The 12,485-nt window shown below is 42.0% G+C and overlaps 1 protein-coding gene and 1 pseudogene across 1 annotated transcript in view; both read left to right on the plus strand.

Moving 5' to 3' along the window:
* Positions 1 to 12,485, plus strand: part of LOC124535135 (mitogen-activated protein kinase kinase kinase 4) — a 33,251-nt gene that overhangs the window by 13,012 nt on the left and 7,754 nt on the right. The window contains exons 3-17 of the mRNA XM_047111216.1: positions 3,223 to 3,305; positions 3,878 to 4,005; positions 4,449 to 4,628; positions 5,115 to 5,275; positions 6,022 to 6,107; positions 6,646 to 6,961; positions 7,066 to 7,319; positions 7,694 to 7,895; positions 8,527 to 8,641; positions 9,443 to 9,552; positions 10,118 to 10,277; positions 10,538 to 10,827; positions 11,205 to 11,312; positions 11,395 to 11,527; positions 11,594 to 11,761. Of these exons, the coding sequence (XP_046967172.1) occupies positions 3,223 to 3,305; positions 3,878 to 4,005; positions 4,449 to 4,628; positions 5,115 to 5,275; positions 6,022 to 6,107; positions 6,646 to 6,961; positions 7,066 to 7,319; positions 7,694 to 7,895; positions 8,527 to 8,641; positions 9,443 to 9,552; positions 10,118 to 10,277; positions 10,538 to 10,827; positions 11,205 to 11,312; positions 11,395 to 11,527; positions 11,594 to 11,761 (2,494 nt within the window). The remainder of the gene's footprint in view (positions 1 to 3,222; positions 3,306 to 3,877; positions 4,006 to 4,448; positions 4,629 to 5,114; positions 5,276 to 6,021; positions 6,108 to 6,645; positions 6,962 to 7,065; positions 7,320 to 7,693; positions 7,896 to 8,526; positions 8,642 to 9,442; positions 9,553 to 10,117; positions 10,278 to 10,537; positions 10,828 to 11,204; positions 11,313 to 11,394; positions 11,528 to 11,593; positions 11,762 to 12,485) is intronic.
* Positions 8,394 to 8,500, plus strand: LOC124535469 (annotated as a pseudogene).

Below are 12,485 nucleotides of genomic sequence, written 5' to 3' on the forward strand. Positions count from 1 at the left end.
ACGCTTAACAAAGCGATACTATATTGGTATAATGAATGGTAAAAAAACTCGTAAAACAGTCAATACGTTCCATTAAATATGCACCTATATTGTATATTGGTTTTTCCAAAAATAAACTACGAGGTCATACAATAAGTACGAGGAATAAATAAGTGATTACTAGCATTGTATGTGACGCGTCAAGTTTTAATTTTTGAAACATGATAATTTTTTTAAAGATCCGTACAACTAACTCGAGACTCTTTTATATTATAGAAACATCCACCAAGTTTTATACATTCACGATTCAAGATAAACGCTCCGGTATAAATCTAGACTAAACATATTTAGATTAAAAATAGATTTTTCAGTGCGGCTTTCAATTGAGTCTATATTCCGAAACAGTGTTACCCTTTTTTTAAGTCCTTCCTATTTAATAAACTATATATTATTAACAGAAACACTAGCATCTGACATCTTTGTATTTTTTTTACTTCTACTGTCGTAGTATCCCAATGGTAGCGTCTGAATCACGTCGACAATTTTGTACGTTAGCTATAAACTAACATAAGATCAATAATTTTTTTTTGTTGGAAACAGTCTTTTCACTACGCAAATATATCTTGAGCAATATATTACAGATGTATATCAAATTTAAATACGATTTTTTTCTGGAATACTAAGTAAATGGTCATCATCAGCCATAGACAATGACGCTGTAAGAAATATTAACTATTCATCGTCAATGTTCCACCAACCTTGGGAACTAAGATGCTATGTCCCTTGCCTCTAGTTACAGTGGCTCACTCACCCTTCAAACCGAAACACAACAATACTGCGTATTGTTGTTTAGCGGTAGTGTCTAATGAGTGGGTGGTACCCACCCAGTCGGGCTTGCACAAAGCCCTACCAATAAGTAAACGACTACGATTGTTGCATCATATCGGTACATTTCGTTTATCCAAAGCATTTCATTGTTGGGAAACAGTATTCTCGCGTGTGTGAACTGATTTCAGTGACGAGTCATGTATCTATGTGACGGCACTAGTGCTAGTGTTTGTGACTGATAAGTTATCGCACTCCATGAGTGCCGCGCGCCGACGCTAATTGTCGCTAATCACATGCAATCGACTGTACTCGACGGTATCGCAACTTTACAATTTGTTTCATAATTAACTACGGTGTCCGATCAACGATAGTGATAATACTAATAGCCTGTTAGTTTCCCACTGCTGGGAAAAGTCTTCCTTTCTTCTTTGTTTTGGAGCCTACACCATCATATTTAGCCATATTGTTGAGATAAAAATATTGTAAATTTGAAAGATATATATAAGTCAGTGGGCCACGTGATTCGAGAAGAACGGCGTCCTCTAACCCCAGCGAAGATCTGTTGATGTTTAGTCAATGAGAAAATTGTATACCGCCATAAACAGAAAAAAGGTACGGCCTGTAACAGTAAAGCCGTATATGTTATACAATAAAAATAACATAAACACATTGATGGGCAAAGCCCTCTTAGAGGAGTAAACTTAAACGAATCGAACCAGCATTGATGAAGAAGTTCACGTCTGTAAACAAGAACACCTGTGCTATTCTTGTGAACCAATTTACTATGAGCTACCAGGTCACGTGGTGAAGACGCATGTCGACTTGATCTTGTAACATTTTGAAGGTCGACTTGATATTGTCCCATATCGACTAGTTCAATCATATTGATAATGTTTTGTTGTAAATGTGGTTACTTTAATCTCTCAGTTTCGGCCTGTAGAGCACCTCTGTCGACACTAACTCGGAAATAGAAAACGACCTCGAAATGTCATAAAATATTATCTCACAATTTTACACATGTACATCGCTACGTTGATTTGATAGTAAATATAAGGAAAGTTTTATGCAAGCCTGCCTGGTCAGGTTAGGTTAGTATATCCCTTACAATGCTAACGTCTACGGGTGCTGGCGAATATTATTCCCCGATGCCTTGTGAGTCTGTCTTCATATTTAAAATCGAGGAAATGAATAAATTTTACTCATAAATAATAAAGTAGTTAGTTATCAAAATGGTTTATTGTATAAAAACGAAAGTGCGTATATTTATATTATTGTGATTAGTTAACATGACTGCTTTTTTTAAATGTTGAAAAAAATAACTACTGAGTTTCTTGCCGGTTCCTCTCCGAATTTTTATACAGCAGACATTTATAAATTTGTATATATCTACAAATTTTTTTTGTACGTTTCATTCATTTAGTAAGTTTCCATTGTTGACTAGAAATTAAATATCTGTGGGTCATTTTGATAGAAATGCTATCAGTTAATCTCAAGAGTCAGGCGTCTAAACGAAGCGACCTAAAATTTTGTTATATTAGCAGTTCCGTCATTGCAAATAGTTGAGTCACAAATAATATATGTAAGTTTATCGCTTCGTAAGATGTTAAAAATGCCTTTATTTGTTTATTATCGGACTGATAATAATATTCGACTTGATGCTGATAAAGTATAGTAATTATACTGTCGAAATACCTACGTGAATATCACTACTTCCGTTGCGAGTGATTCATTAATGTAATTTTGTAAGTAAAGGCCAGCTGCCTCTGTTTCAGGGATTCCTTCTCGAAGCAAGAATAGATATTCAATTATATATTAAACTGTATATACCTTCACTGTAAACTGTCTACGTACGATAAAAATTTTGAATATGCAAAGTCAAACTCAAACAACTTTATTCAATATAGAAGCATTACACTTTCTTATTGATGGTCAATTGAAACACTACCACCGGTTCGGAAAAGAAAATAACTATGACTATGTAATATGTAACTTAAAATTATAATATTCGAAAATTGGACGTTCTTAAACTTTAGTCTCAGGTCTCGGCAAGGTCCTGAATATTTATAGCCCAGTGATACATGAAAATAAAAATGTTATTTATATTCAATAGATATAAGATGTTGTATAGATATGTTATAGATGTGTTATATAGATGATAAGAAAGCGTAATGTTAGTATTTGTGATTTGAGTAATTCGGTAATTGTAATCGGTAATTTTTGGTAAACAAAACCGGTGCGGTTGCATTAAATTTTATTTTGTAATATGATTAATCAGAAATTCTTACAAAAACCAAATCGAATCCTTCGAAATCCATCGAAATTTAGTTTGATTTAAAAAGTATAAACAAGACATTACTTTCGCCCGAACTCATATTTTCTCTATATCAAATGTTTATATTGTAAACTCTATTTCAGGAACGTATTCGAAGCGGGTTTATGTATACAGAAAACGTTGGTGGAAGGCAAGAACTACGATGAAATATCACCCTCACCACCAGGTTTGATTCAAAGTTTTAAGTATATAAGTATTTATTATACACGATTTAGTAGCTTATGAAGTATTAAGTACTAAAGTTATGTGTTGAATGTCTGCAAGAATAGGTTCCAAAATTATATTTAACAATAGGCCAATGAGTAATAGTTCTCATCTTTACTAATATTACAAATTTGAAAGAAGCTCTGTCTGCATGTCTGTAGTCGCTCTTTCACGGCCAAACCGATGATTCATCAAATTCGGTATTTGATGAAATTTGGTGTGGAGCAAACTTGAACTCTAAGAACAGACATAAGCTACTTTTTTACCTAACCACACCCTAAAACCGAGCGAAGCCGCGGGGGAATATATAAGATTATTTATTAGAAACATTAAGAAATACCATTGCAATTTAATGGCAGTATATTAAATGATGTTGTTACCTACTGAGGTGGTCCTCACGATGGTCCTCTCGTGGTACACGGCTTCAACACAAGTTTAATCTTAAATAGTTACAAGGCAACATCAACCTTAGTAAACTCGTATAAAAATTTTGTCCAAAAGAAATAATTAACCGATATCAGTTTTGTCCAATAGAACGTCTTAAGAAACGGTCCAGCCTAAAGCTCGTCAGATCCAAGGAACGGGACTGGAAGGATGGCCAACGTGAATCCAGGGCGGATTCCTTACCATCACCCAACCCTCAGGCCGGTGTGCCCACTTTGGTAAGAAATACTGTACTGTGTGTTTTTTTATGACAAAGATGGCAAACGAGCAGGAGGCTCACCTGATGGAAAGTGACTACCACCGCCCATGGACAACTGCAACACCAGGGTTGCAGGTGCGTTGCCGGCCTTTAAGAAAGGAGTAGGCTCTTTTCTTGAAGGTTCCCATGTCGTATCGGTTCGGAAAAACCGCCGGCGAAAGCTGGTTCCATAAAGTGGTTGTGCGAGGCAGCAAATGTGTGTGATGTTATACTTTAAGTATTACTGTCTGTTTTAATTTTCTAATTTTTTAACTAGTTGGTAGCATTGTGAAATAAACGATTATCTTCGTATAAATAAAATATTATCTTAGTCATTAAAACTTAATGTGTATTTTAATGCTACAGTTATTTGAACGCTCACGAAATGCATTTCTTCTTCATGCGTTTTATCGTCGATTTCAGGTGGAATCCTGCAGCCGCTTCATGTCGCTGACCTCTCGTCTCAAGTGTCGAGCGGCCTGCGAGAATGAGGTCCAAGAGAGGTGCTCGGACGAGGAGCTGCCAGCCAGCCGGGTCAACTTCCACAACACGTTCAGCATGCTCATTAACATGGGGAATATCGAGAAGGGGTGTCGGCGCACAGTGAGTTTGGCATTTCTATCTGTCTAGAAATAGTATTATAGTAATATATTTTCTTATCAACAACACAGCAACAACAGCCTGTAAATTCCCACTCCCTCCCTTTGAGGAGAAGGTTTGGAACATATTCCACCACGCTGTTCCAATGCGGGTTGGTGGAATACACATGTGGCAGAATTTCTATGAAATTTGTCACATGCAGGTTTCTTCACGATGTTTTCCTTCACCGCTGAGCACGAGATGAATTATAAAGATCAATTAGGCACATAAATCAGCGGTGCTTGCCTAGGTTTGAACCCGCAATCATCGGTTAAGATGCACGCGTTCTAACCACTGGGCCATCTCGATTTCTTATCGTTTAAATGAAAAAGTTTCCGAAAATTGGCAATAGATTTCGAGTTTTATAAAAAAATATATGAAACATATCTTAGTTTATTTTATTAAAGTATATTTGGATTGATTTTGGTACAAAGATCGGTAATGTTTCAGATAAGTCGCGAGGAGCAGGTCTGGCAGAACGAGCTGAAGGATCTCATCTGGCTGGAATTAAAAGCGAAGCTGGCGGGGCGCACGCTCAGCCAGCAGGACGCGTACCTCTGCGCGCAGAGGAACATTATTCCCTCCATTGTGCAAAGAATTCAGGAGTACAAGTATGTTTGTCATTCCTGTAGGACCCTCCGGTCTCTCAATGATAATTATTATAGACTCGGGCTCACTGCTACCACACCTGGAGCGCAGACGTCCGTCTCGTACCTTGTTTGCAACACGACTCCCCGACAGTCTTGCTACCCCCTCCAGTGTGGTACGTGAGACAGTGTATTATATCTACTGTATAGATACAAACACTACAATTTCGTCGGTAGTTTTTTATTATAGAAGAGTCTAAATTCTTGTTTATGTAGATAAAAAATTAAATTAAAAATTTCAGAAACCTCCGCCACAAAAAACATAAGCTACCTTTAAAAAATTAAAAACCGCTCCTAATTAAATAGTGTCACATGCTTACCTATCTGATCTTTTATCTGACACTTATTATTATTTTGTACAATAGCGCTTTTTTTAATATTAATACATACGGTACTTAAGGATTAATTTTCTTTTATTATTTTTTACTTCTTAAAGGTAGCTTATGTTTTATGTGGCGGGGCTTTCTGAAATTTTTTATTTAATTTTTTATCTAACATCTAAGAACACTCGCCTGTAAAACACCTATAATACAAAAAAAAAAAAAACTAAATTTAAATCGGTTCATTCGTTCGGGAGCTATGATGCCACAGACACACAGACGGACAGAAACGTCAAACTTATAACACCTCTCTTATTGCGTCGGGTGTTAAAAAGTTAAAGCTCTGTGAAGTCCTAGGTGGCACTTATTGTCATAAAACAATGGTTACAGATTCGTGAATCCAGACCCCTGCAGGAATAGATCACAGAAGCTCGCCATAGACGGCTCCGACGACGAGCTGCCCGACCGACCCGACGGCGCGGACGACGACGACGAAGGTACCTTTGAATTTGACACTGATAGAAGTCTTATAAACGGACGAAAACGAAAATGGGTCTACAGGATATAATAAAAATACTTGTATGATGCAGTGTGTGTTTGCTTCCTAATTTGTGTGCTAACCTTATTATAATAAAATTCCACAGACATTTTTAACTTTGCCGTCTTGTAAATTCAAATCGTTTATAAAAAATACATTGGTGAAAAAAGCGTATTATTCGATACAAGATTTTGTAGATGATAAAAAAGCGTGGAATTAATACCTGTGGACTTCCAGGCAGGATATATTAATTTAATAATTGTATTAGTTTAAAAATTAACTAACACGACTGTATTTTTTTAAATGTTGAAAAAGAGTAACTACTGAGTTTCTTGCCGGTTCTTCTCGGTCGAATCTACTTTCCGAACCGGTGGTAGCTTCACTTAATTGTTAAATGACGATTCAAAAGTGCTTGTAAAAGCCCACTTGAATAAAGTATACTTTGATTTTGATTAAAGTGAGGCAATCGTGTGCAGAGGGGCGCGTGGGTGCGAGGGCGGGCGGGGGCTGCGTGTCGGTGGACTGCGGGCGCTGCGCGCGCGCGGTGGGCGCGGCCATGCGCGACGTGGCGGCGCTGCTGGACGCGTACGACGCGGCGCTGGCGCTGTACCCGTCGGCCGCCGCCGCCGCCGCCGACCACCCCGCGCTGGGCGCCGCCGCGCTCGTGCACCGCCTGCGCGCCATGTGCCTGTGGTACAACACGGCGCAGCACATGCGCCTCAAGGTGCTGTCGGTGCGCCGCATGCTGCGCACGGCGCGCCGCAAGGCGCACGCCGCCGACGCCGGCAGCCGGTGAGCGCCCTTACTGACTCTCACTCGAGAGACGTTAGCGAGCGTTCCTTTATCAGCTGGCCTGCGATATATTGATATGTTGAAACGACTGGTTTCTTTCGCAGAAAATCGTCGGTGACCAGGTTACCCTGTCACGTTCGATTCAACGTCAGCAACGACACGAGCGACTCCAACAACAGCGACACCAGCGGTCACTCCGAGGGGAGAGAGTCGACGACAGAGGAGAGGAGAGACGTCGACAGTCCGACGGACTCCTCGAATAATCTAGAAAATGAGAGTTCGGATAGAGGGGAGGAGCAGGCCGACCCGAAGACGGATGTCACCGTCGAAGCTAAGGGGAACGACGTTCCAGACAGCGGTGAGTACCGAAGATGCTGAGCATTTTTTATGATGGTAGGGCTTTGTGCAAGCCCGTCTGGGTAGGTACCACCCACTCATCAGTTATTCTACCGCCAAACAACAGTACTCAGTATTGTTGTGTTCCGGTCTGAAGGGTGAATGAGCCAGTGTAACTACAGGCACAAGGGACATAACATCTTAGTTCCCAAGGTTGGTGGCACATTGACGATGTAAGGAATAGTTAATAATTCTTACAGCGTTAATGTCTATGGGCGATGGTGATCACTTACCATCAGGTGGCCCATATGCTCGTCCGCCAACCTACACCATAAAAAAAAAAAAAAAATGAAAATTGTTTTGGGAGGTTCGGTTACGATGTAGTCTCTGTGGCAGGCTCGGTGGTGAGCGAGGCGGGAGAGGTGCGCGAGGCGGGCGAGGCGGGCGAGGCTCGCGTGGGGGAGACGTACAGCAGCAACGAGAGCGGCTACACGTCGGAGGCGGAGCGCGACGCGCCGCACGACGTGTTCGAGCTGGGCCCGCTGGGCGACGTGGCGTGCCTGCGCCTGCTCGGCCGCTCCGCCGTGTCCGCCTACCGGTACGCGCCCACATTACCTTATTACCAATAGCATTTACATCTGAACGTAGACTTAAATGTTATAGTAGAGATGCACTAACTTTTATGAGACATTTGACTACATATACGCGCCCACATTACCTTATTAGCAATGGCAGATTTACATCTGAACGTAGACTTAAAAGTTATAGTAGAGATGCACTAACTTTTCTGAGGCATTTGACTACATATTTCACTACCCTTTACACTTAAGCTTGTTCGCATATAAGTATACTGCTGATTTGAATCTCAGTCACTTCTCGATATAACTATGGCCAAATTACACTAACCTAGAATTAATAGAATAGAATTAATATTTCATTAAAATCTTCGAACTCTAGTTGGTGTACCCCAAGGGACAAAAATGGGTCCACAATAATTTTAATGTTTACATTATTGATGATAAGAATTATATGTAGCAATATAATAATATAGCTTTATTTATTCCATACATTACAAATAATAATACTAATCTTAATAAATACCTTACTTCATAGGATCATTTCTATAGTAAGCTCTTCACGAGATCAACACACTACGTGTGATCGTATCAATATATACAAATTATTTAGTTGGTTTTGAATATATATGACGAAATTTGTAAATTAAACAGCGACTATCACCATGAGATGCTGAAGACACAAGGAGTGCGTCGCTGTCTGATGTTCATGAACAAGATGTGCAACAAACTACTCAATAAAGTGTATCTCACGCTGCTTGAGCCGCAGGTTAGTAGTCTCTACATAAACGAATAAAATATGTTTAGTGTTTGTTAGGAGAGTCGAGATGGCCCAGTGGTTAGAACGCGTGCATCTTAACCGATGATTGCGGGTTCAAACCCTAGCCAGCACCGCTGTTTCATGTGCTTAATTTGTCTTTATAATTCATCTCGTGCTCAGCGGTGAAGGAAAACATTGTGAGGAAACCTGCATGTGACAAATTTCATAGAAATTCTGCCACATGTGTATTACACCAACCCGCATTGGAAAAGCGTGGTGGAATATGTTCCAAACCTTCTCCTCAAAGGGAGAGGAGGCTTTTAGCCCAGCAGTGGGAATTTACAGGCTGTTGTTGTTGTTGTAAAGTACCTCAAACCCCGTGTTCAATACTGAGGTTACATATGTTTTATTTATTAATAATAATTTATATCAATCTGTTAAATGACGTTTTCTGAAATCTGTAAATCTCGTTTGATTTTTCTATGCTTAAAATATTGAAGTAAATCGAAACATTATTTTTTTCGTTGTGACGCTAACTCGCATTATATTACAGGCATAATGTAATGAGATGCGCGCGCAAGTGAATAGTTTTAGATCCATATCTATACCTGATAATAAGTGGTCACCTTCCTCAATAAATACTGAAATGGCTAACTCAAAAGGCTTCGGTCGAAACTCGGTGTAAGCTTTACAGGAAAGGAGATAACCACCTAATACTAGACAAAGGTTGTTCATAAGTGGCGCATTTGTAAGTTATTTCTTTAAAATGAATAACATAAAGATATCAACGATATGACCATTGTTATGCAGGCTGACAGTTTTGGGGAAGAGGATGCGTCGGATGTGTTTGAAGGCACCAAAGAAACAGATAACAAGGCTGACGACATTGAGGACGGTAACAACACGTATGAATTTCGCAGGTACGTATTTCAGTTGCGCTTTTTATGTAATAGGCGGATGCCTGCCACCTTAGGTTAAGTGGTCACCATCGCCCATAAGCATCGGCCCTGTATAACATTAACCATTTATTTCATAGTCAATGGGCAATTAACCTTGGCACCTAAACTGGAATGCAACAATACTAAATACCTGATGACTAAGTGGTACCTACCCAAGTAGACTTGGATAAACCCCTATCATCTTTCTTTTTCTTTTCTTTTATGGTATAGGTTGGCGGACGAGCATATGGGCCACCTGATGGTAAGTGGTTACCATGGCCAATAGACAATGATGCTGTAAGAAATAATAACCATTCCTTACATCGTCAATGTGCCACCAACCTTGGGAACTAAGATGCTATGTCCCTTGTGCGTGTAGTTACACTGGCTCACTCACCTTTCAGACCGGAACACAACAATACTGAGTACTGTTATTTGGCGGTAGAATAACTGATGAGTGGGTGGTACCTACCCAGACGGGTTTGCACAAAGCCCTACTACCAAGAAATCATAGGTTTTTTTTAATGTATTTTTTTATTTTTTTTAGATATGGTTGCTGGAGTAAGGAGACTCTGTCCATGCGTTTGCCCTCCTATCGCAATCATTTCCTACTGCTGACCAGCATCAGTATGGAAGCAGTGCATGACTACCTCTCGCTGAGGATGGAGGGCAGACCCGAACACCCCTCTTGTCTCACGATCAAACAGGTAATTAAAAACTAATGATAAAAAAAATCAGGTCAATTGACAATGATTTCAAATTTAAAATGATTTATGCGTCACGGGACAGACCTCTCTGAGCCGCAGTACAAACCCCTGGATAGAGATATTATTAGATAGACACATTATTAGTTTTTTTTTTTAAATGACAAACGCGGTAGTTTTTTATTTTAACTATGATAAATGTAAAATTTAGATTTTAAATTAATAAAGTTAACAATGATAATAATTAGTGATTGAATCTGCAGCTGATCCACGAGCTGAAGGAGGGTCTGGACATCTCGGCGGAGATGCGCGCGTCGTTCGCCCGCAACGTGCAGGCGGCGCTGGGCGGCGCCACGCCCGCCGCGCTGCGCCAGCTGCTGCACACCTACGACGCCACCGTGGCCACCGCGCTGCAGCAGTACCTGTCCTACCTGCGCATCATGTCCGAGAAGGAGTCGCTCAGCCGCGCGCAGCTGGCCGGCGAGTGGGCCTTCACGCAGCGCCTGGCCGCGCGCGCGCCGCCCGCCGCCGCGCTCGCGCCCGCCGCCTTCGCGTGAGTACCGCTCGGGGGGGGCCGGGGGCCTCACGCAGCGCCTGGCCGCGCGCGCGCCGCCCGCCGCCGCGCTCGCGCCCGCCGCCTTCGCGTGAGTACCGCTCAGTGTAGGGGCCCGGGGGCCTCACGCAGCGCCTGGCCGCGCGCGCGCCGCCCGCCGCCGCGCTCGCGCCCGCCGCCTTCGCGTGAGTACCGCTCGGGGAGGGGAAGGTGCCTGTGGGCCCCACGCCTGGCCGCGCGCGTCCTATGCGAAAAGAGTTCGCTTAGAATTAACTTAATTCGGCAGTCCGAATTAACCGCTTATATAAGTGTTCTCGATCTTGACATAGTGATCTTACATATTAATGTTAGTTTCTTACCGTTACTTTCGTCCGCAGCGATATGGCCTGCAATCAGCTGAACAGGGTGCTCAACAGATTCGAGGAAAAGTTTGCCAAAGTTATGGAGCTCGAGAAGAGCGACTCGTCCGACCCGGAGGAGCAGAGGTGACCCACAGTACATACTACTATAATTGTGTGCCGGAATAATATCAAGTCGTCGGTTAACCGATGCGATTGATAATCCCAGGTACCTGGTGTACACGCTGTGCCGCGAGACGCAGTGCATCTACGCGGGCGAGCGCGACGCGGCGCTGCAGGCCGCGCACTGGGCGCGCGCGCTGGCCGCCCGCCTGCCGCCGCCGCTGCGCGCGCGCATCTTCGTACGTAGCCCCCGCCCCGCGCCCCGCGCCCCACCCCGCCGCCGCTAACGCCCGTGCGCTCCACAGAACAGCCTGATGGCGATCCGCGACTGCCTGGTGCGCCACACGGACCTGATCCTGAAGAGCAGCCGCTCGGCGTCGCTGGCGTCGGCCGAGCTGCCGCGCGACGTGCGCGACAGCCTGGGCGCGCGCGTGCGCGAGCTGCTGCTGCAGGTCTACAAGCTGGGCTTCGAGGTGAGCGCGCCCATGCGATTCATGTCGTATTTGGTACATCTATATACACATATGTGTAAATCCACCATTACATTGTTTAAGGAACCTACTCGCTTTAGATTCGCGACTTTGTTTGTCACGTAGACACACTAGTATCCACTTTCAAATTAATTCGAAACAGAATTAAAAAAGATTCAGATTCATTTTCTATTCGCTAAAGGTAATATTGTCAACATTTCATCAATTATTTCAGTTACCTCATTTTAACATTTAAGTCTAATCCTTGCTGAGCTAATAATAACAAATGGGAACGGTATGCTTAACTTATAATTATTCTATTTCTAAATTTAAATTATTCGTTAGCGACCGTATCCTAAGATTCAAAAAAATTCGTGGTTTTCATACTCATATCACCTACAAATAATCATTTATATACCATTACCGTTATATACCGTTTTCAAATATATCTAACTCATATAAAAAAAATCTTATATTAACAATAACAAATTATAGTTAAGAACGACATTTTCGTATTTTTACTATAGTATTATAAGGGTATTTTTATCCGTAGTGAGAAGGGATAGAAGAGATATAATTCCATAACCAGCATGAATATATTTAAAAAAGTATACTGCTAATAATTCAAATATAATATTATATTACTCTCGGCACAACTCGGCTCCCCGCTGCACGCTCGCACGCACGCACGCCCGCACGCCCGCCGAGCGGCACTAACCGCACGCAC

This window comes from Vanessa cardui, chromosome 14 (assembly GCF_905220365.1).
Source record: "Vanessa cardui chromosome 14, ilVanCard2.1, whole genome shotgun sequence".
Classification (NCBI taxonomy): Eukaryota; Metazoa; Arthropoda; class Insecta; order Lepidoptera; family Nymphalidae; genus Vanessa; species Vanessa cardui.